Below are 24,436 nucleotides of genomic sequence, written 5' to 3' on the forward strand. Positions count from 1 at the left end.
CGTTAGCAGGGATCATACGCTGCGTGCCGGAAAACTTTTCAACTACCAAACAGCCATTCCATTTTCACTGACATAAATAACCGTAGGAATAAAGTAAAGAAGGACACTCAGCTATGGATGAAGAATATGATGTTATCGTTCTCGGTACCGGCTTAACGGTGAGAAAATGGACAAAGCAATTAGTACGAACTTCCAAAAGTCGAAGCATGCTCATGCATGACATGTCACAGTTAGGTGTGTAGGCTAATCTGTAGGCTAATGTCATGGCTAACTAGTGCTAAATTAGCTTGCTTTCTCTTTAGTTAGATATCCATTTTAAGTTATTTTCAGAAATGTGTCTGCTTTGTTTTTCAGTAGTGTTATCTGTTTGTGGTGATACATTCCACAGTCTACAACAAGTGACAGCTCACGTACAATAACTAGTATTTCCTGTTATTTTCAACTAGAATAAAATCACAGAACAATGAGACAGATATTTCACAGGGATGTATAAATCTGAAGCATCTGCCTGGCGTTTCCACTCACTACCAAATATGGCAGTGAGAGGAAGCCCACTGGCGGGCAGTGGGAGGAGATGGATTTTGGCCGACATTCTGCAAATTCTTATCGACAAAAACATTTGTTCTCAATACAGTTTTCTGTAGCCAAAACTAAAATATGCTATGAACATAGTGGACCAAGGTTTGTAGACTTTACCCTTTGTGAACGTTTTTATTTTATTTTAATTATTGTTGTTTAGAAGGAACGCAAAGGCGAAATGAGCTATTGCACATTAGGCGTTCCCTAACGGAAATATGCAGATGATGGTAGAACGAGCCAATAGGATTTCGCTCACACGTCCCTGACTCTTCACCCCTCCTTGCCTGTTCTGCCCACTATGGCTCACGTGTTCACATTGGAAACGACATGCTGTGGTCTATCTTGGTTTAGTTATAAAAAAAATCTTTAGTAAAATGTAGCTAACGTTAGCTAGTTGGCTACACTAGCTAGCTACTAGTAGCCAGTTTAGCTAGTTGTGGTGTTAGCTGTTATACTGTTTACATTGTTCTTTAAACATCTGTCTAAAACATAAAATATCACTTTTATACATTTATTTTTTTGTTTAACGAATTTACCTATCTGACTTCTATCTATTTATTTCCTAAGGAATGCATTCTGTCTGGCATTATGTCAGTGAAGGGGAAGAAGGTGCTTCATATGGACAGGAACTCGTACTATGGTGCAGAGAGCGCTTCCATCACACCACTGGAAGACGTAAGCGAAGGCACACAAGATGACCATTTTCATGCTATCATGCCTGTCCTGGTTTCTTTTGGTCAAGCATTAACTAGGCCAGCCCAGTAATTGGCTCAACTCAGATCAGTAGTGTGGAAAGGGTATTAACCTGGGCTGTATTCATTATTCGAATTCCGTTGCAAAACGTTTCATCCTTTGCAAAACGTTTTGCAATGGATACCGTTTACCATTTACTCTAGAACCCAATCGGAACCAAACGGGGAGGGACCTACCTGAATTTGTCCAATAGAAACTTGTTTTTCCGTTGCAAAACGTTTTCTGTTTGTAGTAAACCAAATGTTTTGTAACGGAATCCAACTAATGAATACACACCAGTGGTTCTAAAACAACCCACATCATGTGGTGCTATCACACAAATATAGAGTTACATGTTCTATTATCTATGTTGTCACACAGATATAGAGTTACATGTTCTATTATCTATGTTGTCACACAGATATAGAGTTACATGTTCTATTATCTATGTTGTCACACAGATATAGAGTTACATGTTCTATTATCTATGTTGTCACACAGATATAGAGTTACATGTTCTATTATCTATGTTGTCACACAGATATAGAGTTACATGTTCTATTATCTATGTTGTCACACAGATATAGAGTTACATGTTCTATTATCTATGTTGTCACACAAATATAGAGTTACATGTTCTATTATCTATGTTGTCACACAGATATAGAGTTACATGTTCTATTATCTATGTTGTCACACAGATATAGAGTTACATGTTCTATTATCTATGTTGTCACACAGATATAGAGTTACATGTTCTATTATCTATGTTGTCACACAGATATAGAGTTACATGTTCTATTATCTATGTTGTCACACAGATATAGAGTTACATGTTCTATTATCTATGTTGTCACACAGATATAGAGTTACATGTTCTATTATCTATGTTGTCACACAGATATAGAGTTACATGTTCTATTATCTATGTTGTCACACAGATATAGAGTTACATGTTCTATTATCTATGTTGTCACACAGATATAGAGTTACATGTTCTATTATCTATGTTGTCACACAGATATAGAGTAAGTGACATGTTATGTTATCTATGCTGTCACATTTCATTATTATATTTGAGGCACAGCTGAGTTTGAGATACTCAAAAACTGACACCACTGTTTTACTGTCAAAGAAATTAAGTAATCAAATCCAAGTTTATTTGTCACGTGCGCCGAATATAACAGGTGTAGTAGACCTTACAGTGAAATGCCGAATACAACAGGTGTAGTAGACCTTACAGTGAAATGCCGAATACAACAGGTGTAGTAGACCTTACAGTGAAATGCCGAATACAACAGGTGTAGTAGACCTTACAGTGAAATGCTGAATACAACAGGTATAGTAGACCTTACAGTTAAATGCTTACTTACAGGTTCTAACCAATAGTACAAAAAAGGAATTAGGTGAACAATAAGTAGGTAAAGAAATAAAAACAACCAGTAATAACAAATAACAATGTTTAATCATTCCTGTTTTGTTTTTTTCGTGTCCCCCTCCAGTTGTACAAGCGCTTCAGCCTTCCAGGTAAACCTCCGGAGTCCATGGGAAGAGGTCGGGACTGGAGCGTGGACCTCATCCCAAAGTTCCTGATGGCCAATGGTAGGAAAGCAATATGGCATTCTAGATATAATACTGAGTGCAGGGTTGTGTTTATTAGCCACCACACGGGGGAGGGAATGGAACAGGAAGGGACTAACTGGCCTTGTCCAATAAGAAATGTTTTCCGTTGCATGCCCTAATGATCAGGTCTCTTTTCCTCTCTCGGCTGTACCCAGGTCAGCTGGTGAGGATGTTGCTGATCACTCAGGTGACCCGTTACCTGGACTTCAAGGTGATCGAGGGCAGCTTTGTCTACAAGAAGGGAGCCATCTACAAAGTGCCTGTCACTGAGACAGAGGCACTGGCCTCCAGTGAGTGTATATGCACTAAGTGTACAGAACATTAAGAACACCTGTTCTTTCCGTGACAGACTGACCAGGTGAAAGCTAAGATCCCTTCTTGATGTCACTCGTTAAATCCACTTCAATCAGTGTAGATGAAGGGGAGGAGACAGTTTTTAAAGAAGGATTTTTAAGCCTTGAGACAATTGAGACATGGATTGTCTGTGTGTGCCATTCAGAGGGTGAATGGGCAAGGCAAACTATTTAAGTGCCTTTGAACGGGGTATGGTAGTAGGTGCCAGGCACACCGGTTTGTGTCAAGAACTGTAATGCTACTGGGTTTTTCACGCTCAACAGTTCCCCATGTGTATCAAGAATGGTTCACGACCCAAAGAACATCCAGCCAACTTGACACAACTGTGATCAACATGGGCCAGCATCCCTGTGGAAATGCTTTCAACACCTTGTGGAGTCAACATGGGCCAGCATCCCTGTGGAACGCTTTCAACACCTTGTGGAGTCAACATGGGCCAGCATCCCTGTGGAACGCTTTCAACACCTTGTGGAGTCAACATGGGCCAGCATCCCTGTGGAAACGCTTTCAACACCTTGTGGAGTCCATGCCCTGACAAATTGAGGCTGTTCTGAGCGCAATAGCGGGGGGTGCAGCGCAATATTAGGAAGGTGTTCTTAATGTTTTGTACACTCAGTGTATATCAATGGCATTCTCATGCTTATTCCTATACTATTATGCCATTAAGCACAAAGATACTTACAGTACAGTGAGTGCATACATTTGTTGGTATGTATATGCTATCTTCTCGGTTGATTATTTGTGGATGACCTATGCTCCCCAAGGAGAAAAAGTTAAGTCTAGTAAGTCGTATTCTATTATATTATGCTATAGCTATACCACTTAACCAAAGCTTTTATCCCAAGAAACTTACAGTATTTCTGAGCGCATCCATTTGTTTTGTATGCGTATGCGACCCCCACAGGAATGAAATCTACAATTGAACCCACAACCACACAGGACCACATTCTTAGTCTAATTTCAGACCACAGCAGCCTTTTCTATTTCTGTCTGACTGACTTTCCTGACACCTCAGGTTTGATGGGGATTTTTGAGAAGAGGCGGTTTAGGAACTTCTTGATCTTCGTTGCCAACTACGACTTGAGCGATCCCAAAACCATGGAGGGTGTCGACCCCAACAAGTCGTCGATGCGTGCCCTGTACAAGAAGTTCAGCCTGGGCCAGGATGTGATGGACTTCACTGGTCACGCCCTCGCTCTCTACAGGACAGACGAGTAAGTGGCTTTGTCTGAAATAGGACAAATATAGGCACCCACATTATTATAATAATAATAATAATCTAATTATACATGTGGATGTTTCTTGTGTATCAGCGTTACTATACGTGTGGATGTTTCTTGTGTATCAGCGTTACTATACGTGTGGATGTTTCTTGTGTATCAGCGTTACTATACGTGTGGATGTTTCTTGTGTATCAGCGTTACTATACGTGTGGATGTTTCTTGTGTATCAGCGTTACTATACGTGTGGATGTTTCTTGTGTATCAGCGTTACTATACGTGTGGATGTTTCTTGTGTATCAGCGTTACTATACGTGTGGATGTTTCTTGTGTATCAGCGTTACTATACGTGTGGATGTTTCTTGTGTATCAGCGTTACTATACGTGTGGATGTTTCTTGTGTATCAGCGTTACTATACGTGTGGATGTTTCTTGTGTATCAGCGTTACTATACGTGTGGATGTTTCTTGTGTATCAGCGTTACTATACGTGTGGATGTTTCTTGTGTATCAGCGTTACTATACGTGTGGATGTTTCTTGTGTATCAGCGTTACTATACGTGTGGATGTTTCTTGTGTATCAGCGTTACTATACGTGTGGATGTTTCTTGTGTATCAGCGTTACTATACGTGTGGATGTTTCTTGTGTATCAGCGTTACTATACGTGTGGATGTTTCTTGTGTATCAGCGTTACTATACGTGTGGATGTTTCTTGTGTATCAGCGTTACTATACGTGTGGATGTTTCTTGTGTATCAGCGTTACTATACGTGTGGATGTTTCTTGTGTATCAGCGTTACTATACGTGTGGATGTTTCTTGTGTATCAGCGTTACTATACGTGTGGATGTTTCTTGTGTATCAGCGTTACTATACGTGTGGATGTTTCTTGTGTATCAGCGTTACTATACGTGTGGATGTTTCTTGTGTATCAGCGTTACTATACGTGTGGATGTTTCTTGTGTATCAGCGTTACTATACGTGTGGATGTTTCTTGTGTATCAGCGTTACTATACGTGTGGATGTTTCTTGTGTATCAGCGTTACTATACGTGTGGATGTTTCTTGTGTATCAGCGTTACTATACGTGTGGATGTTTCTTGTGTATCAGCGTTACTATACGTGTGGATGTTTCTTGTGTATCAGCGTTACTATACGTGTGGATGTTTCTTGTGTATCAGCGTTACTATACGTGTGGATGTTTCTTGAGGTTTATTTAGTGTTTTATTTACTATTATTTATTTTGAGAGCTCGGGGTGAGTACGATGTTTGTCCTCTACACTATTAGAAACTTGAGTGATGGGAATTAATAGGATGGGCGACTGTCCACTGTGTTCAGGCAGGTACACATATTTAAAGGGGTAGTAGACCTTACAGTGAAATGCTGAACATTTTAACAAAGTAACTGTTACAATCTAGTATTTGTGTGATCTCTCAGCTACCTGGATCAGCCCTGCATCAACACTATCAATAGGATCAAACTGTACAGTGAGTCTCTGGCCAGATATGGCAAGAGTCCTTACCTCTACCCTCTCTACGGCCTGGGGGAGCTGCCACAAGGCTTTGCCAGGTAAGATGACTTTGTCCGTATTATGTAATTGTTCCTGATTAATCAAGAATTCCTGCTTTTCTGACTCTATCGTTTTCAGTACATACTAGAGTTGAAGTTAACTTACTCCCAAACCAATATCCTACTGATTTCAGTTGTTCTGATCGTATAAATCATTCTAGTTCTGTGGTTCTGATCACATCCCTGATTTGACTGTTTTTAGCCTTTTGCTTAACTAACCCATCCCATGCTCCACCATTCACCAGTGTCTTTGACTTGACTTCTCTCCCTCTAGGTTGAGTGCTATCTATGGTGGCACCTACATGCTGAACAAGCCCATAGAGGAGATTGTTATGGAGAATGGAAAGGTGGTGGGGGTCAAGTCAGAGGGAGAGGTGAGTTTGTGTCACATTTTTGCCTCATGTTATAATTAAGCAATAAGACCTGAGGGGGGTGTGATATATTGCCAATATACCACGGCTAAGGGCTGTTCCTATGTATGACCTGGACACAGCCCTTAGCCGTGGTATATTGGCAATATATCACAAACCCCCGAGGTGCCTTATTGCTATTATAAACTGGTTACCAACTTAGTTAGAGCAGTACAAAAATCTTTGGGATTCATACCCGTGGTATCGGATCTGATATATTTTTGGTCATGTAGTATATGCGGACACCTGCTCGTCGGCATTGATATGGAGTTGGTTCCCCTTTGATGCTATTACAGCTTCCACTCTTCTGGGAAGGCTTTCCACTAGATGTTGGAACATTGCTGCGGGGACTTGCTTCCATTCAGCCACGAGCATTAGTGAGGTCGGGCACTGATTTTGGGCAATTAGGCCTGGCTCACAGTCGGCATTCCAATTCATCCCAAAGGTGTTCGATGGGGTTGAGGTCAGGGCTCTGGTGCAGGCCAGTTCTTCCACACCGATCTCGACAAACCATTTCTGTATTGACGTCGCTTTGTGCATGGGGACATTGTCATGCTGAAAAATGAAAAGGCCTTCCCCAAACTGTTGCCACAACGGTGGAAGCACAGAATCATCTAGAGTGTCATTTAGTGCTGTAGCGTTAAGATTTCCTTTCACTGGAACTAAGGGGCCTGGCCCGACCCATCAAAAACAGCCCCAGACCATTATTCCTCCTCCACCAAAATGTACAGTTGGCACTATGCTTTCGGACAGGTAGCGTTCTCCTGGCATCCGCCAAACCCAGATTTGTCCAGTCGGAGTGCCAGATGGTGAAGCGTGATTCATCACTCCAGAGAACGTGTTTCCACTGCTCCAGTGTCTAATGGCGGTGCGCTTTACACCACTCCAGCCGATGCTTGGCATTGTGCATGGTGATCTTAGGCTTGTGTGCTGCTGCTCGGCCATGGAAACACATTACATGAATCTCCCGACGAACAGTTCTTGTGCTGACATTGCTTCCAGTTGCAGTTTGGAACTCTATAGTGAGTGTTGCAACTGAGGACAGACTATTTTTAACGCGCTTCAGCACTCAGCGGTCCCGTTCTGTGAGCTTGTGTGGCCTACCGCTTTGCGGCTGAACCGTTGTTGCTTCTAGACGTTTCCACTTCACAATAACAGCACTTACAGTTGACTGGGGCAGCTCTAGCAGGACAGAAATTTGACAAACTGACTTGTTGGAAAGGTGGCATCCTATGACGGTGGCGCATTGAAAGTGACTGAGCTCTTCAGTAAGGCCATTCTACTGCCAATGTTTGTCTATGGAGGTTGCATGGCTGTGTGCTCAATTTTATTATACCTGTCGGCAACAAGTGTGGCTGAAATAGCCAAATCCATTCATTTGAAGGGGGTCCAGATACATTTGGCTGATAGCCGTGGTACAGTATATATACAATCAGCATTCAGGGCTTGAACCACCCAGTTTATAATGATTGTTTTCTATTAGTTCCTCACGGTGAATGTCTTTTGGCAGTGTTTACAACTGACAAAATTTGAATGGTTCCAGATGGCGGTTCGCCATCTCTTACATGGTGCCGACAGAGATGGTTGCTTCGCGTTCTTAGGAAACTATGCAGTATTTTTTTTTTATGTATTTTTTTTACACTGTTACTCCAGGAAATCTGAAGTCTTATTACATACAGCCGGGAAAAACTATTGGATATAAGAGCAACGTCAACTTACCAACATTACCACCAGGAATACGGCTTTCCCGAAGCGGATCCTCTGTTTGGTCCACCACCCAGGACAATAGATCTGATCCCAGTAGGCGACCCAAAACAACGGTGCCGCAGAAGGGGCAGACAGAGCGGTCTTCTGGTCAGGCTCCGTAGACGGCACATCGCTCACTGCTCCCGAGTATACTACTAGCCAATGTCCAGTCTCTTGAGAACAAGGTAGACTCAATTCGAGCAAGGGTTGCCTTCCAGAGAAGACATCAGAGATTGTAACATTCACTGTTTCACGGAAAGATGGCTCAGTCGGGATACGTTATCAGGATCCGTACAGCCACCCGGCTGCTTCACACATCGCGCCGACAGAAACAAACATCTCTCTGGTAAGAAGAAGGGTGGGGGTGTATGCCTTATGATAACGAGTCGTGGTGTGATCATAGCAACATACAGGAACTCAAGTCTTTGTTCACCTGACCTAGAATTCCTTACAATCAAATGCCGACCGCATTATATACCAAGGGAATTGTCTTCGATTTTAATCACAGCCGTGTAAACCCCCCCCCCCCCCCCCCCCTCAAGCAGACACCTCAATGACCCTGAACAAACTTGATTTGACTCTATGTAAACTGGAAACCATATATCCTGAGGCTACATTTATTGTAGCTGGGTAATTTAACAAAGCTAATCTGAAAACAAGGCTCCCTAAATTTTATCAGCATATTAAATGTGCGACCCGGGCTGGCAAAACTCTGGATCATTGTTACTCTATCTTCTGCGACGCATACAAAGCCCTCCCTCCTTTCGGCAAATCTGACCAGGACTCCATTTTGTTGCTCCCAGCCTATAGACAGAAACTAAAACAGGAAACGTCCTTGCTCAGGTCTGTTCAACGCTGGTCCGACCAATCTGATTCCACGCTTCAAGATTGCTTCGATCACATGGACTGGGATATGTTCCGGATAGCCTCAGACAACAACATTGATGTATATGCTGATTCAGTGAGCAAGTTTATTAGCAAGTGCATCGGTGATGTTGTATCCACGGTGACTATTAAAACCTTCCCCAACCAGAAACTGTGGATTGATGGCATGAACCACTGCTTTTAATCATGGCAAAGCGACCGGAAACATGACCGAATACAAACAGTGTCGCTATTCCCTCCGCAAGGCAATCAAACAAGCTAAGCGTCAGTACAGAGACAAAGTAGAGTCGCAATTCAACGGCTGACACAAGAGGTATGTGGCAGGGTCTACAGTCAATCACAGATTACAAAAGAAAAACAGCCCCGTCACGGACCAGGATGTCTTGCTCCCTCCCAGACAGACCAAACAACTGCTTTTCTCACGTTGAGGACAATACAGTGCCACTGACAGGCCCGCTACCAAAACCTGCAGGCTCTCCTCCACCGCAGCCAATGTGAGTAAAACATTTAAATGTGTTAAGCCTCGCAAGGCTGCCGGCCCAGACGGCATCCCTAGCCTCAGAACATGCACAGACCAGCTGGCTGGTGTGTATACGGACATATTCAATCAATCCCTATCCTAGTCTGCTGTTCCCACATGCATCAAGAGGGCCACCATTGTTCCTGTTCCCAAGAAAGCTAAGGTAACTGAGCTAAACAACTATCACCCCATAGCACTCACTTCCGTCATCATGAAGTGCCCTACCTGACGCCCTAGACCAACTCCAATTTGCTTACCGCACCAATAGGTCCACAGACGACACAATCGCAATCACACTGCACACTGCCCTAACCCATCTGGACAAGAAGAATGCCTATGTAAGAATGCTGTTCATTGATTACAGCTCAGCATTTAACACCATAGAACCCTCCAAACTCGTCATTAAGCTCGAGACCCTGGGTCTCGACCCCGCCCTGTGCAACTGGGTCCTGGACTTTCTGACGGGCCGCCCCCAGGTGGTGAGGGTAGGAAACAACATCTCCACCCCGCTGATCCTCAACACTGGGGCCCCACAAGGGTGCATTCTCAGCCCTCTCCTGTACTCCCTGTTCACCCATGACTGCGTGGCCATGCACGGCTCCAACTCAATCATCAAGTTTGCAGATGACACGACAGTCTTAGGCTTGATTACCAACAACGACGAGACGGCCTACAGGGAGGAGGTGAGGGCCCTCGGAGTGTGGTGTCAGGAAAATAACCTCACACTCAATGTCAACAAAACAAAGGAGATGATCGTGGACTTCAGGAAACAACAGAGAGATCACCCCCCTATCCACATCGACGAGACAGTAGTAGTGGAGAAGGTGGAATTTGTTTTTTGTTCCTCGGCGTACACATCACGGACAAACTGAAATGGTCCACCCACAACCTCAGGAGGCTGAAGAAATTTGTCTTGTCACTGAAAACACTCACAAACTTTTACAGTTGCACAATCGAGAGCATCCTGACGGGCTGTATCACCGCCTGGTACGGCAACTGCTCCGCCGACAACCGTAAGGCTCTCCAGAGGGTAGTGAGGTCTGCACAACGCATCACCAGGGGCAAACTACTTGCCCTTCAGGACACCTAAACCACCCGATGTCATTGGAAGGCCAAAAAAATCAAGGACAACAACTGCCCGAGCCACTGTCTGTTCACCCCGCTATCATCCTGAAGGCGAGGTCAGTACAGGTGCATCAAAGCTGGGACCGAGAGAATGAAAAACAGCTTCTATCTCAAGGCCATCAGACTGTTAAACAGCCATCACTAACATTGAGTGGCTGCTGCCAACATACTGACTCAAATCTCTAGCCACTTTAATAATAAAACATTGGATGTAATAAATGTATCACTAGTCACTTTAAACAATGCCACTTTATATAATGTTTACATACCCTACATTACTCATCTCATATGTATATACTGTACTCTATACCATCTACTGCATCTTGCCTATGCCGTTCGGCCATCGCTCATCCATATATTTTTATGTACATATTCTTATTCATTCCTTTACACTTGTGTGTGTATAAGGTAGTTGTTGTGAAATTGTTAGATTACTTGTTCGATATTACTGCACGGTCGGAACTAAAAGCACAAGCATTTCGCTACACTCGCGTTAACATCTGCTAACCATGTGTATGTGACCAATAAAATTAGATTAGATGAACTTAACCCTGAACCCACCCTCACCTGAATTATAAACCCTAAACGCTACCATCTCTCCTTCCCTCTCCAGATAGCTCGCTGTAAGCAGCTGATCTGTGACCCCAGCTACATCACGGACAGAGTCAGCAAGGTCGGCCAAGTGGTCCGTATCATCTGTGTCATGAGCCACCCCATCAAGAACACCGGCGACGTCAACTCCTGCCAGATCATCATCCCTCAGATCCAGGTCAACAGGAAACATGGTGAGATCCCTGGATACTAGGGTACCTAGCCTACATAAGGACTTCGTAACACATTTATAACCCATACATACCCACATTCATAAGCAGTACATGAGCATTTCATCAATTCTTGTGCGTGTGAAATTAAGTTGTCATTGTTGTGACTTTTTTTGAATGGCATCGCCTGTGTTCATTCGGCACCAAACGGAAGAAAACAGAAACAGGGATGGTCTACCTGGAAGAAACGCAGATGGCTTTTTTTTCTGTTTTCAAAACGTTTTGCTACTTTTTTTACACCCTACTGAACACAAGGCAGTGGAGCTTAGTTGAGGGTGTTTGTCACTGGTCTCTTGTGTTTTTTGTCGCAGACATCTACGTGTGTATGATCTCCTCGGCCCACAACGTGGCAGCGCAGGGCAAGTACATTGCCATCGCCAGCAGCGTAGTGGAGACTAACGACCCAGAGAAGGAACTCAAGCCAGCCCTGGATCTCCTGGAGCCCATTGAACAGAAGTAGGCTTTTGATTCTATGTTGCTATACTGTACTCTACTATAAGATACACTGTTATACTCCTGTACTGTTACACTAGTGTCTAGTTAGTAAAGGGTCTTCACTGACATTTTCAACCAATCCCTGACCCGGTCTGTAATACCAACTTGTTTTGAGTAAACCACCATAGTCCATGTGTCCAAGAACGCCAAGATAACTTACCTAAATGACTATCGCCCTGTAACACTCATATATATTATATATATATATAGTAAAAATATGTACATTTGAAGTCAGAAGTTTACATACACCTTAGCCAAATACATTTAAACTCAGTTTTTCACAATTCCTGACATTTAATCCTAGTAAAAAAATCCTTGTTTTAGGTCAGTTAGGATCACCACTTTATTTTAAGAATGTGAAATGTCAGAATAATAGTAGAGAGAATGGTTTATTTCAGCTTTTATTTCTTTCATCACATTCCCAGTGGGTCAGAAGTTTACATACACTCAATTAGTATTTGGTAGCATTGCCTTTAAATTGTTTAACTTGGGTCAAACGTTTCGGGTAGCCTTCCACAATCTTCCCACATTAAATTGGGTGAATTTTGGCCCATTCCTCCTGACAGGGCTGGTGTAACTGAGTCAGGTTTGTAGGCCTCCTTGCTCGCACACAGTTAGGTTTCTGCCCACAAATTTTATACAGGATTGAGGTCAGCACCCTGCCATCCAGGACTTTAATACCAGGCGGTGTCAGAGGAATGCCCCCAGACTCCAGTCACCCAAGCCATATACCGTAATCTCTGCTACCGCACGGCAAGTGGTAGCACCAAGTGGTAGCACCAAGTCTGGAAACAACTGCTTAATAAGACAGATAAATAGCTAATCAAATGTCTAACTGGACATTTCTTTTTTTTTTTACTAACTCTTGCACTGACTCTAAGCACACATACTGGACTCAACCCACACACTCGCACATACTTACACCAACACACACATATTGAAAGGATTCTTTCCCCTTGACTTATCCAACTCTTGTTGTTACAACCTGAATTCTTAATGGATTTTTTTTTTTTACCCATCTAGACACAATACCCCATGATGATAAAGTGAAAACATGCTTTTAGAAATGTTTGCTAATTTATTGAACATGAAATATTCGATATCTAATTTACTTAAGTATTCATACCCCTGAGTCAGTACTTTGTAGAATAACCTTTGGCAGCGATTACAGTTGTGAGGCTTTCTGGGTAAGTCTTATTAAGAGCTTTCCACACCTCGATTGTGAAAAATTTGCCATTTTATTTATTTTATTTTTCAAAATTCTTCAAGCTCTTTCAAATTAGTTGAATTTATGTATACTGAACCAGATTTTGCAAGTGCTTAGCTCCCATTCTGTTTACTTGTTATATCCTGAAACTGTAACGGCTGTCGTGGGTTGAAGAAGGTGAGGACCAAGGTGCAGCGTGCTACGTGTTCATCTTTGTTTAGGAATTGAACGCTGAATGAAAAAACAACAAAAGAGAATGACCGAAACAGTTCTGTCTGGTACAGAATACAAAAACAGAAAACAACTACCCACAAACACAGGTGGGAACAGGCTACCTAAGTATGGTTCTCAATCAGAGACAACGAATGACAGCTGCCTCTGATTGGGAACCATACCAGGCCCAACACATAGAAATACAACACACAGAACAAAACAGAATGCCCACCCCAACTCACGCCCTGACCAAACCAAAATAGAGACATAAAAAAGGAACTACGGTCAGGACTTGACAAACTCCCTAATCCTTAATGATTGCAAGCATATCCATAACATGATTCATCAACCACTATGCTTGAAAATATGGAGAGTGATACTCAGTAGTGTGTTGTCTTGGATTTGCCCCAAACACAACTTTTTGTCCTGAATACAAAGTGTTAACCGCTTTGCCACATGTTTTGCCTTGTTGCAAACAGGATGCATGTTTTGTAATAGTTTTATCCTGTACACGCTTCCTTTTCACTCTGTAATTTAGGTTACTATTGTGGAGTAACTACCCTGTTGATCCATCCTCAGTTTTCTCCTATCACAGCCATTAAACTTCAACTGTTTTAAAGTCACCATTGGCCTCATGGTGAAATCCCTGCCCCCAGCAACTGAGTTAGGAAGGATGCCTGTATTGATACACATTTTTTTTTTATCCATTTAGCAATTAGGTGCCCTTTGCGAGGCATTGGAAAATCTCCCTGGTCTTTGTGATTTAATCTGTGTTTGAAATTCACTGCTTGACTGAGGGACTTTACAATTATGTGTGGGTTACAGAGATTAGGTAGTCATTCAAAAAAATCCATGCAATTTATAATGTGACTTGTTTAAGCAAATTTTTACTACTGAATTTATTTAGGCTTGCCATAACAAAGGGTTTGAATAATTATTCACTCAATACATTTCAGCTTTTCATTTAAAAAAAAAATTTGTTCAAATTTAAAAAAACATAATTCCACTTTGACATAATGGGTAGGCAGGCTAGTGACAAAAACATATCTACATTTTAATATATTGTAAATTCGGCCTGTAAACACAACAAGATGTAGAAAAAGTCAAGGGGTGTGAATACTTTCTGAAGGCACTTTTAAATATTTGGTCTCGCCCATTAACCCTCTTAATGGCACACACAGTCAATTGTCTGCAGGCTTAAAAATCCTTATTTAACAGGTCTCATCCCCTTCATCTACACTGATTTTGAAGTGGATTTAACAAATTTACATCAATAAGTGATCAAATCTTTCATCTGGATAGTTCATGGAAAGTGCAGGTGTTCCTAATGTTTTGTACACTGTGTGTATTGATCTATCTAGGGCCCGTAAGTAAGTAAGCATTTCAGTCACCACGTTTTTATGCGAGTCAAGTCATACCGTATAAAAACCACGACAGTTGTGATGGCAACGACAGTTGTGATGGAAACAGGAAGTTTCGGTACATTTGTATATATACCGACAGGTCATTTATTCATTCGACATGTTGGAAATGTTTTGTCGTTATAATTAATTAGCGAGAAATGGCAGTTGGAAATGCCTTTATGTGCAAATGTTGCTATAATAACCATCATATCGAAGTATACTTCACGCGATAATAGAGTGTTTGGTATTCACATTACAACTCGGGAAACCATGTAGTTTATTCGGTGTACAGACGACATAAATTAAGATCTTCACAGGGGGGTGAAAGTGATCTTGATTATTCTTTCCAATAATTATCGAAGGTCTTATTCTGGTGACCTGATGGTCGATGCTTGACTTTTGACAAATAAACATATATTCTCGCTCATCCATAATAATGTCATCATGCAGTCTAGTCTACCCATACAGCCTACCTGCACTGTATCTGCGAGCTGTTGGCTAGAGCGCGCGTGCCAAGACCATAGTACTGTAGGTACATTTGCTATTTCTGATAAAACTACCAGTAGAGTTGAACATGTGATGGAAACACATTTAACTTTACATATTTTTTTTTCAGTAAATGAAAATGTAGAGCCACTGAACACGCCGTTTGGCACGTGTTTTTCTGTTGCCCATTAGAACAATTCTATTCCACAGTCATGGAGGTGTGTTTCCTGAACGATTTCCACGTTCGGTTATTGATGTTTGTCCCCCACGAGACACTAGATGTGGAAGCCAATTTAACTCTCTCAAAATCCCCAGAATGAATCTAAGATCACTCAAGAAATCAGTCATGTTGATGTTTTTGCCAAATATTTTTAGTTGTGCAATTTTTAACTCAAACTAAGGTGTCTGGTGCAGTAAGAAAATGTGCGACGTGTTGTATTATATATTTATGTATTATTTATTTATGTATTATATAAACAAAATCTGGGTAGGGTTCAGTGAGACAGACCTGCTGGGTAGGGTTCAGTGAGACAGACCTGCTGGGTAGGGTTCAGTGAGACAGACCTGCTGGGTAGGGTTCAGTGAGACAGACCTGCTGGGTAGGGTTCAGTGAGAGGCCTGCTGGGTAGGGTTCAGTGAGACAGGCCTGCTGGGTAGGGTTCAGTGAGACAGGCCTGCTGGGTAGGGTTCAGTGAGACAGACCTGCTGGGTAGGGTTCAGTGAGACAGACCTGCTGGGTAGGGTTCAGTGAGACAGGCCTGCTGGGTAGGGTTCAGTGAGACAGGCCTGCTGGGTAGGGTTCAGTGAGACAGGCCTGCTGGGTAGGGTTCAGTGAGACAGGCCTGCTGGGTAGGGTTCAGTGAGACAGGCCTGCTGGGTAGGGTTCAGTGAGACAGGCCTGCTGGGTAGGGTTCAGTGTGACAGGCCTGCTGGGTAGGGTTCAGTGAGACAGGCCTGCTGGGTAGGGTTCAGTGAGACAGGCCTGCTGGGTAGGGTTCAGTGAGACAGACCTGCTGGGTAGGGTTCAGTGAAACAGACCTGCTGGGTAGGGTTCAGTGTGAGAGGCCTGCTGGGTAGGGTTCAGTGTGAGAGACCTGCTGGGTAGGGTTCAGTGAGACAGACCTGCTGGGTAGGGTTCAGTGAGACAGGCCTGCTGGGTAGGGTTCAGTGAGACAGGCCTGCTGGGTAGGGTTCAGTGAGACAGGCCTGCTGGGTAGGGTTCAGTGAGACAGGCCTGCTGGGTAGGGTTCAGTGAAACAGACCTGCTGGGTAGGGTTCAGTGTGAGAGGCCTGCTGGGTAGGGTTCAGTGTGAGAGACCTGCTGGGTAGGGTTCAGTGAGACAGACCTGCTGGGTAGGGTTCAGTGAGACAGACCTGCTGGGTAGGGTTCAGTGAGACAGGCCTGCTGGGTAGGGTTCAGTGAGAGAGGCCTGCTGGGTAGGGTTCAGTGAGAGAGGCCTGCTGGGTAGGGTTCAGTGAGAGAGGCCTGCTGGGTAGGGTTCAGTGAGAGAGGCCTGCTGGGTAGGGTTCAGTGAGACAGACCTGCTGGGTAGGGTTCAGTGAGAGAGGCCTGCTGGGTAGGGTTCAGTGAGAGAGGCCTGCTGGGTAGGGTTCAGTGAGAGAGGCCTGCTGGGTAGGGTTCAGTGAGAGAGGCCTGCTGGGTAGGGTTCAGTGAGAGAGGCCTGCTGGGTAGGGTTCAGTGAGAGAGGCCTGCTGGGTAGGGTTCAGTGAGAGAGGCCTGCTGGGTAGGGTTCAGTGAGACAGGCCTGCTGGGTAGGGTTCAGTGAGACAGGCCTGCTGGGTAGGGTTCAGTGAGACAGACCTGCTGGGTAGGGTTCAGTGAGACAGACCTGCTGGGTAGGGTTCAGTGTGAGAGGCCTGCTGGGTAGGGTTCAGTGAGAGAGACCTGCTGGGTAGGGTTCAGTGAGACAGACCTGCTGGGTAGGGTTCAGTGAGAGAGGCCTGCTGGGTAGGGTTCAGTGAGAGAGGCCTGCTGGGTAGGGTTCAGTGAGAGAGGCCTGCTGGGTAGGGTTCAGTGAGAGAGGCCTGCTGGGTAGGGTTCAGTGAGAGAGGCCTGCTGGGTAGGGTTCAGTGAGAGAGGCCTGCTGGGTAGGGTTCAGTGAGACAGGCCTGCTGGGTAGGGTTCAGTGAGACAGGCCTGCTGGGTAGGGTTCAGTGAGACAGACCTGCTGGGTAGGGTTCAGTGAGACAGACCTGCTGGGTAGGGTTCAGTGTGAGAGGCCTGCTGGGTAGGGTTCAGTGAGAGAGACCTGCTGGGTAGGGTTCAGTGAGACAGACCTGCTGGGTAGGGTTCAGTGAGACAGGCCTGCTGGGTAGGGTTCAGTGAGACAGACCTGCTGGGTAGGGTTCAGTGAGGCAGACCTGCTGGGTAGGGTTCAGTGAGACAGACCTGCTGGGTAGGGTTCAGTGAGAGAGGCCTGCTGGGTAGGGTTCAGTGAGACAGGCCTGCTGGGTAGGGTTCAGTGAGACAGGCCTGCTGGGTAGGGTTCAGTGAGACAGACCTGCTGGGTAGGGTTCAGTGAGACAGACCTGCTGGGTAGGGTTCAGTGAGACAGACCTGCTGGGTAGGGTTCAGTGAGACAGACCTGCTGGGTAGGGTTCAGTGAGACAGACCTGCTGGGTAGGGTTCAGTGAGACAGACCTGCTGGGTAGGGTTCAGTGAGACAGACCTGCTGGTTAGGGTTCAGTGAGACAGACCTGCTGGTTAGGGTTCAGTGAGACAGACCTGCTGGGTAGGGTTCAGTGAGACAGGCCTGCTGGGTAGGGTTCAGTGTGAGAGGCCTGCTGGGTAGGGTTCAGTGTGAGGGGCCTGCTGGGTAGGGTTCAGTGTGACAGGCGTGTCTCACTGAACAAGTCCGTTTGGTGGAAACACCATGGTTGGAAAATGAAAATCTGTCACCAATTGGATAGAAACCTAGCTACTGTTAGTCTACACCTGTTGTTTACGAAGCATGTGACAAATACAATTCGATTTTTGGTTTACTACTGTAACTATTATACTGTTATGTAAGGGATAGTCAACAGGGGGCTATGCAGTGTAAGGAAAAGTGTGTTCCACGACACGCTAGTGGAGTGGAACTGACCTTCCAGAGTTGCATTGATTTCCGTAGAACTCATGTAAATGTGAAGTAGCTAGCTAGCAAGTTTACCATATAGCTACAGTAGTTACCTGAAAGGTAACTAAACTGCCTTACTAGTTTACCTAACCAAACCATCAGTCCTAGCTTGCTATTATGAAAGTAGAATTCAACAATAACAATGTTTTCAATTCCACTTTTGCTTCCAAAAGTAGCTCAAACAAAACATGTAAAAATGAACTATTGAACTGTATGTACCGTGCGTTATTTAAGTGATAATGCCCGAGGATTTATATATCCTTCAAACACTGGCATCGAGGACATGGTAAAAGTGACAAACATATTCAAATAAGGATTTTACATACAGCACCAGTCAAAAGTTTGGACACACCTACTCATTCAAGGGTTTTTCTTATTTTCAACATTGTAGAATAATAGTGAAGACATCAAAACTATGAAGTAACATATGGAATCATGTAGTAACCAAAAAAGTGTTAAACAAATCAAAATATATTTTAGATTTTTCAAAGTAGCCAACCTTCGCCTTGATGACAACTTTGCACACACTTGGCATTGTCTTCACTATTATTTTACAATGTAAAAATAAAGAAAAACCCTGGAATGAGTAGGGTGCAACTTTTAACTAATACTTTATTTTCACAAAAGACGTTATTGTGATGAATTCCACAAGATATAGTCCAGACACAAATCTAGGGTTGCTCCCAAGCCGGCTGATCGTTCGTTCTATCGGTTCGGTTGCTAGAGACGTGACCCAGTCGTTCAGTCTTTTTGTTCTGCATCTATGGACACAGCCTATGGAACACCGTTTGGGTCTTTTCAAATAAGATACACGTCAAATAACACAATTTAACGTGTCAAATAAGATTGTTGGCCAATCAGGACCTGAATATAACTATACGTCACATAATAATTTAACGCATTTATTATTTTTTTAACGTAGTTATTACACATAGTGTAATCAATCACTCGTATTTCATATGTCACAAAGATTCATCGATACGTACAGTATGCTATGATGCTAGTAAAGTTCTCGCGCACATACAGTGCTGGTCATTAAAAAAAAAGGTAGCTAGCTCATGGATTTTTATTTTTAAAATTTAATTTCACCTTTATTTAACCAGGTAGGCTATTTGCCGATAGACTATGTACAGCTGCAGCGATCGGTTAGCTACTCAGATAGCAGATGTTTGAAGTTAGTGAGGGAGATAAGTCTCCAACTTCAGCTTCAGCAAACAATGTTCTTCCCCCAAAAACATAGAAAACGACATCTGTTTCGGTAGCAATATAGTTAGCTAGCTATCATCATCTAAAATAACCCTAATTTATAAGACAGTTCTTAGTTGATTAATGGTGGGTGGATCCATTTATGTGAAGCTAGCCACAATAGTGGACTTTGTGGTTAGCCTTAAAAATAAAAGTATGTAATTGACAGTGATGCAAACAAATAGTAGAATTATGCCATAATTAAATAGATCATGCTAAATGAGGATGGAATGTTTATATAAAATTAACAAAAGACAATAATTTGTTCATTTGACAAAATTCTGTTGAAATCACAATGACTGTATTATTCTTTAGAATTGCATTGGGGGCTTATTACTTATTTCACTGCACAGCCTTACCTATGGATTGTGGATCAACGACATAGGGTATCAGTCTACTCAATGACACCCAGAGAACATTAGTGTTCTCTTATTGCGGGACTCTGAAACAACTGGGAATCTAGCCACATTTATTTTCAACCTATGTGTATTGAACACTATTCCAGAGGAAAAACAATACTGCGTGGATGTTTTGGAGTCTGATAACTGAGGAGGATGTTGGGGGGGAATATATTGGGTATTGAGTAGACTGATACCCCATTTCATTGATCCCCAATCCTTAGGTAAAACTGTACAGGGCAATATGAATGTCAATACACACAATAGACTGACTGGGGAGGTGATTTCACACAGTCACAGTCCCGCGATAAGAGCTACAACGCTAATATTTGCGTAAACTCTTCACAGTTGTGTTCTGTGGGTGTCACAGAGTAGACTCACATTCCAACCTTGTTTAACATTATCTAGTCTAAATATGGCATAATTCCACCAATTGTAACCTTCTGCATCACTTTCAAATAGGTACTTTTATTTTGAAGTTCCACTATTGTGCCTAATCCTTATTGTGGCTAGCTTCACAACACATAACCCGGTCCGGTCGAATCTCACTAGATGAAGCGAGCTGGCTGCTTATCGCTTTGGGCAACAGGGTTTAAGTAGCTGGCTAGCTAGTTACATTTCAATAGGCAAACAATTGACTACCTAGCTAATACTTATTCACAAGGATTCCTAAATCATTGCTAAGAATAATGAAAATGACTGCATTTTCTACTGGTCATTGTTTTTAGGCTGGTTGGATTGGTGCTAGCTAGGTACCACGCTAAAGCTAGCTAGCTACCCCAGAAGTTGCGGTCTAACAAATAATGCCTAATTCAATTCAAGGGGATTTATTGTCATGGGAAACATGTGTTAACATTGCCAAAGCAAGTGATGTAGATAATATACAAAAGTGAAATAATCAATAAAAATGAACAGTAAACATTACACATACAGAAGTTTCAAAACAATAAAGACATTAAAAATGTCATTATGTATGTATATATATATATATATATATATATACAGTGTTGTAACAATGTACAAATGGTTAAAGTAAACAAGGGAATTATTACCAACGCGTTATTGTAAAAACACACCGTTCGTGGCCCGGTGTTTTGCTTGTTTGCAGACTTTTTGTTGTTGTTTTTGTTGTTGTACATTCATGTCTAAACTGCTGGCAACAAAAGTGAGTAAGTGAACATGTCCAAATTTGGCCCAATTAGCCATTTTCCCTCCCCGGTGTCATGTGACTCATTAGGGTTACAAGGTCTCAGGTGTGAATGGGGAGCAGGTGTGTTAAATTTGGTGTCATCGCTCTCACACTCCCTCATAAAATTTTTTTTTAAAAGAATTGTTGCTCTAGATAAAGATGGCCTGGGCTATAAGAAGATTGCCAAGACCCTGAAACTGAGCTGCAGCACGGTGGCCAAGACCATACAGCGGTTTAACTGGACAGGTTCCACTCAGAACAGGCCTCGCCATGGTCGACCAAAGAAGTTGAGTGCACGTGCTCAGCGTCATATCCAGAGGTTGTCTTTGGGAAATAGACGTATGAGTGCTGCCAGCATTGCTGCAGAGGTTTAAGGGGTGGGGGGTCAGCCTGTCAGTGCTCAGACCATACGCCGTACACTGCATCAAATTGGTCTGCATGGCTGTCGTCCCAGAAGGAAGCCTCTTCTAAAGATGATGCACAAGAAAGCCCGCAAACAGTTTGCTGAAGACAAGCAGACTAAGGACATGGATTACCGGAACCATGTCCTTTGGTCTGATGAGACCAAGATAAACGTATTTGGTTCAGATGGTGTCAAGCGTGTGTGGCGGCAACCAGGTGAGGAGTACAAAGACAAGTGTGTCTTGCCTAAAGTCAAGCATGGTGGTGGGAGTGTCATGGTCTGGGGCTGCATGAGTGCTGCCAGCACTGGGGAGCTACAGTTCATTGATGGAACCATGAATGCCAACATGTACTGTGACATACTGAAGCAGAGCATGATCCCCTCCCTTCGGAGACTGGGCCGCAGGGCAGTATTCCAACATGATAACGACCCCAAACACACCTCCAAGACGACCACTGCCTTGCTAAAGAAGCTGAGGGTAAAGGTGATGGACTGGCCAAGCATGTCTCCAGACCTAAACCCTATTGAGCATCTGTGGGGCATCCTCAAACGGAAGGTGGAGGAGTGCAAGGTCTCTAACATCCACCAGCTCCGTGATGTCATCATGGAGGAGTGGAAGAGGACTCCAGTGGCAACCTGTGAAGCTCTGGTGAATTCCATGTCCAAGAGGGTTAAGGCAGTGTTGGAAAATGATGGTGGCCACACAATATTGACACTTTGGGCCCAATTTGGACATTTTCACTTAGGGGTGTACTCACTTTTGTGATATACTGTGTATATATATATGCATAAAAATAAGGCCAGCTGATTCATGATTTGACTGGCTGAAAAACGCTGCCTGACTGTCTCGTCTGACTCCCAACTCGTTCATTACTATGGGAAAGCTGGAGATCAAATTTGAATACTGAAACAATGTTGCAAATGTCGGAGAGACAGACAGCAGGTTTATACAAATCTCTGCTGTTGAAGACTGTTGGTCTAAAAGAAATGTGAGATAATGTCTAGATGTTTTTTATAGTGGACAACAGCTAGTCTAAGAGAAATGTGAGATAATGTCTAGATGTTTTTTATAGTGGACAACAACTAGTCTAAGAGAAATGTGAGATAATGTCTAGATGTTTTTTATAGTGGACAACAACTAGTCTAAGAGAAATGTGAGATAATGTCTAGATGTTTTTTATAGTGGACAACAACTAGTCTAAGAGAAATGTGAGATAATGTCTAGATGTTTTTTATAGTGGAGATCAAGTTTCTAATGATGAGACAGTGGATCGTGCAGTCAGATGGAACAGAGTAAATGGGCATTTTACTGTCATAGATTTAGCCGGTGGTAACTTGTGGAATAGACACCGGCTGGAATGCGGTTTAAACCAATCAGCATTCAGGATTAGACCCACTCGTTTGGTAAAGGGAATTATAAACTGGGTGGTTCGAGCCCTGAATGCTGATTGGCTGACAGCCATGGTATATCAGACCATATACCACGGGTACGGCAAAACATTTTTACTACTCTAATTACATTGGTAACCAGTTTATAATAGCAATAAGGCACCTCAGGGTTTGTGGTGTATATGGCCAATATACCACAGCTAAGGGCTGTGTCCAGGCACTCCACATTACGTCGTGACTAAGAACAGCCCTTAGCCGTGGTATATTGGCCATATACCACACCGCCTTATTGCTTAAATAACGCATGCTCTAAGAATGCCCTTCAAGCCAATGAGAAACGAGTATTCAACAATGCCATGGTACGAACTGTTTTTTTACTACTAGCACAGGGGCTCATCACTGGAACACAATGCTGTAAATACTGTTTTCACACTACTGAGATGTACTGCACTGGCCTGGAAACATATCCTCCATTCGTTGATGTTTTCTGACCCTGTTCAAACCTTCTCTCCTCACAGGTTTGTGAGCGTCAGTGATCAATATGCACCAACTGACATGGGAAAAGACAGCCAGGTGAGTGAACTGGTCCTAATCCTCATGTTGGCCTTCATTTTATTTATTACATGGTCAAAATGTCTTTTTCCCTTCTATGCTTCTGGGATGTCTATGCAGATATTTATTTCACGTACGTATGACGCAACGACCCACTTTGAGACCACCTGTGACGACATCAAGGACATCTACGAGCGTGCGATGGGCACTGAGTTTGACTTTGCAGAGATGGAGCGCACGAAGAACGACATCTTTGGAGACGCTGGTGATCAGTGATAGTATAACCAACATGTCCAGACAACTCCCAAATCTTAACAAACTGGTTTATAATCCAAATGTATTGTTGGAATCTGTATCTATGACCCTTTAAAACAATGGAAATACATTTGTAGAAAAAAGAAGAATGAAATATGTTTTACTAATAAGCGAACAATTTGTGATGGCTGCGTTTTGTAGGCTAATTTGCTTGACAGTTAGTTAAAAACATGCAATTATCACATTGCGTGACATCATGAAGGTTTCTTCACTTTCTGACAAATGTGAATGTCGACAAATAATTGTTTTTTTTTCGGGTTTATAAATAGACAATATAAATGTGATATAAATTGTATTTTTTACATAAGGCACTATTCTGTTGTTAAAGTGAAATAAAGATGTATTTTACCTGGGATAGAGAAAAGAGCCGTGGTCACTTTTCTTTTTTGTTGCATGTATGTGGTTGAAAAGAAAAGATGAGG

The 24,436-nt window shown here is 43.1% G+C and overlaps 1 protein-coding gene across 1 annotated transcript; it reads left to right on the top strand.

Moving 5' to 3' along the window:
- Positions 1-9: 9 nt before the first annotated feature.
- LOC115133930 (rab GDP dissociation inhibitor beta-like) lies at positions 10-24,380 on the top strand. Its single transcript, XM_029667371.2, has 11 exons — positions 10-158; positions 1,147-1,254; positions 2,814-2,913; positions 3,090-3,224; positions 4,304-4,502; positions 5,944-6,075; positions 6,350-6,449; positions 11,375-11,546; positions 11,894-12,038; positions 23,666-23,720; positions 23,820-24,380. Exons 1-11 carry the CDS (start codon positions 114-116, stop codon positions 23,973-23,975), a joined length of 1,347 nt encoding a protein of 448 aa, XP_029523231.1. The 5' UTR covers positions 10-113; the 3' UTR covers positions 23,976-24,380.
- The last annotated feature ends 56 nt before the right edge of the window (positions 24,381-24,436 follow it).

Source organism: Oncorhynchus nerka, linkage group LG9a (assembly GCF_034236695.1).
Source record: "Oncorhynchus nerka isolate Pitt River linkage group LG9a, Oner_Uvic_2.0, whole genome shotgun sequence".
Classification (NCBI taxonomy): domain Eukaryota; kingdom Metazoa; phylum Chordata; class Actinopteri; order Salmoniformes; family Salmonidae; genus Oncorhynchus; species Oncorhynchus nerka.

Bases quoted from the DNA above. Each gene is read 5' to 3' on its own strand.
- LOC115133930 (XM_029667371.2), top strand. From the start codon at position 114: ATGGATGAAGAATATGATGTTATCGTTCTCGGTACCGGCTTAACG. The intron at 2,914-3,089 runs GTAGGAAAGCAA...GGCTGTACCCAG, and splicing joins AAAGTTCCTGATGGCCAATG to GTCAGCTGGTGAGGATGTTG. The intron at 12,039-23,665 runs GTAGGCTTTTGA...CTCTCCTCACAG, and splicing joins CTGGAGCCCATTGAACAGAA to GTTTGTGAGCGTCAGTGATC.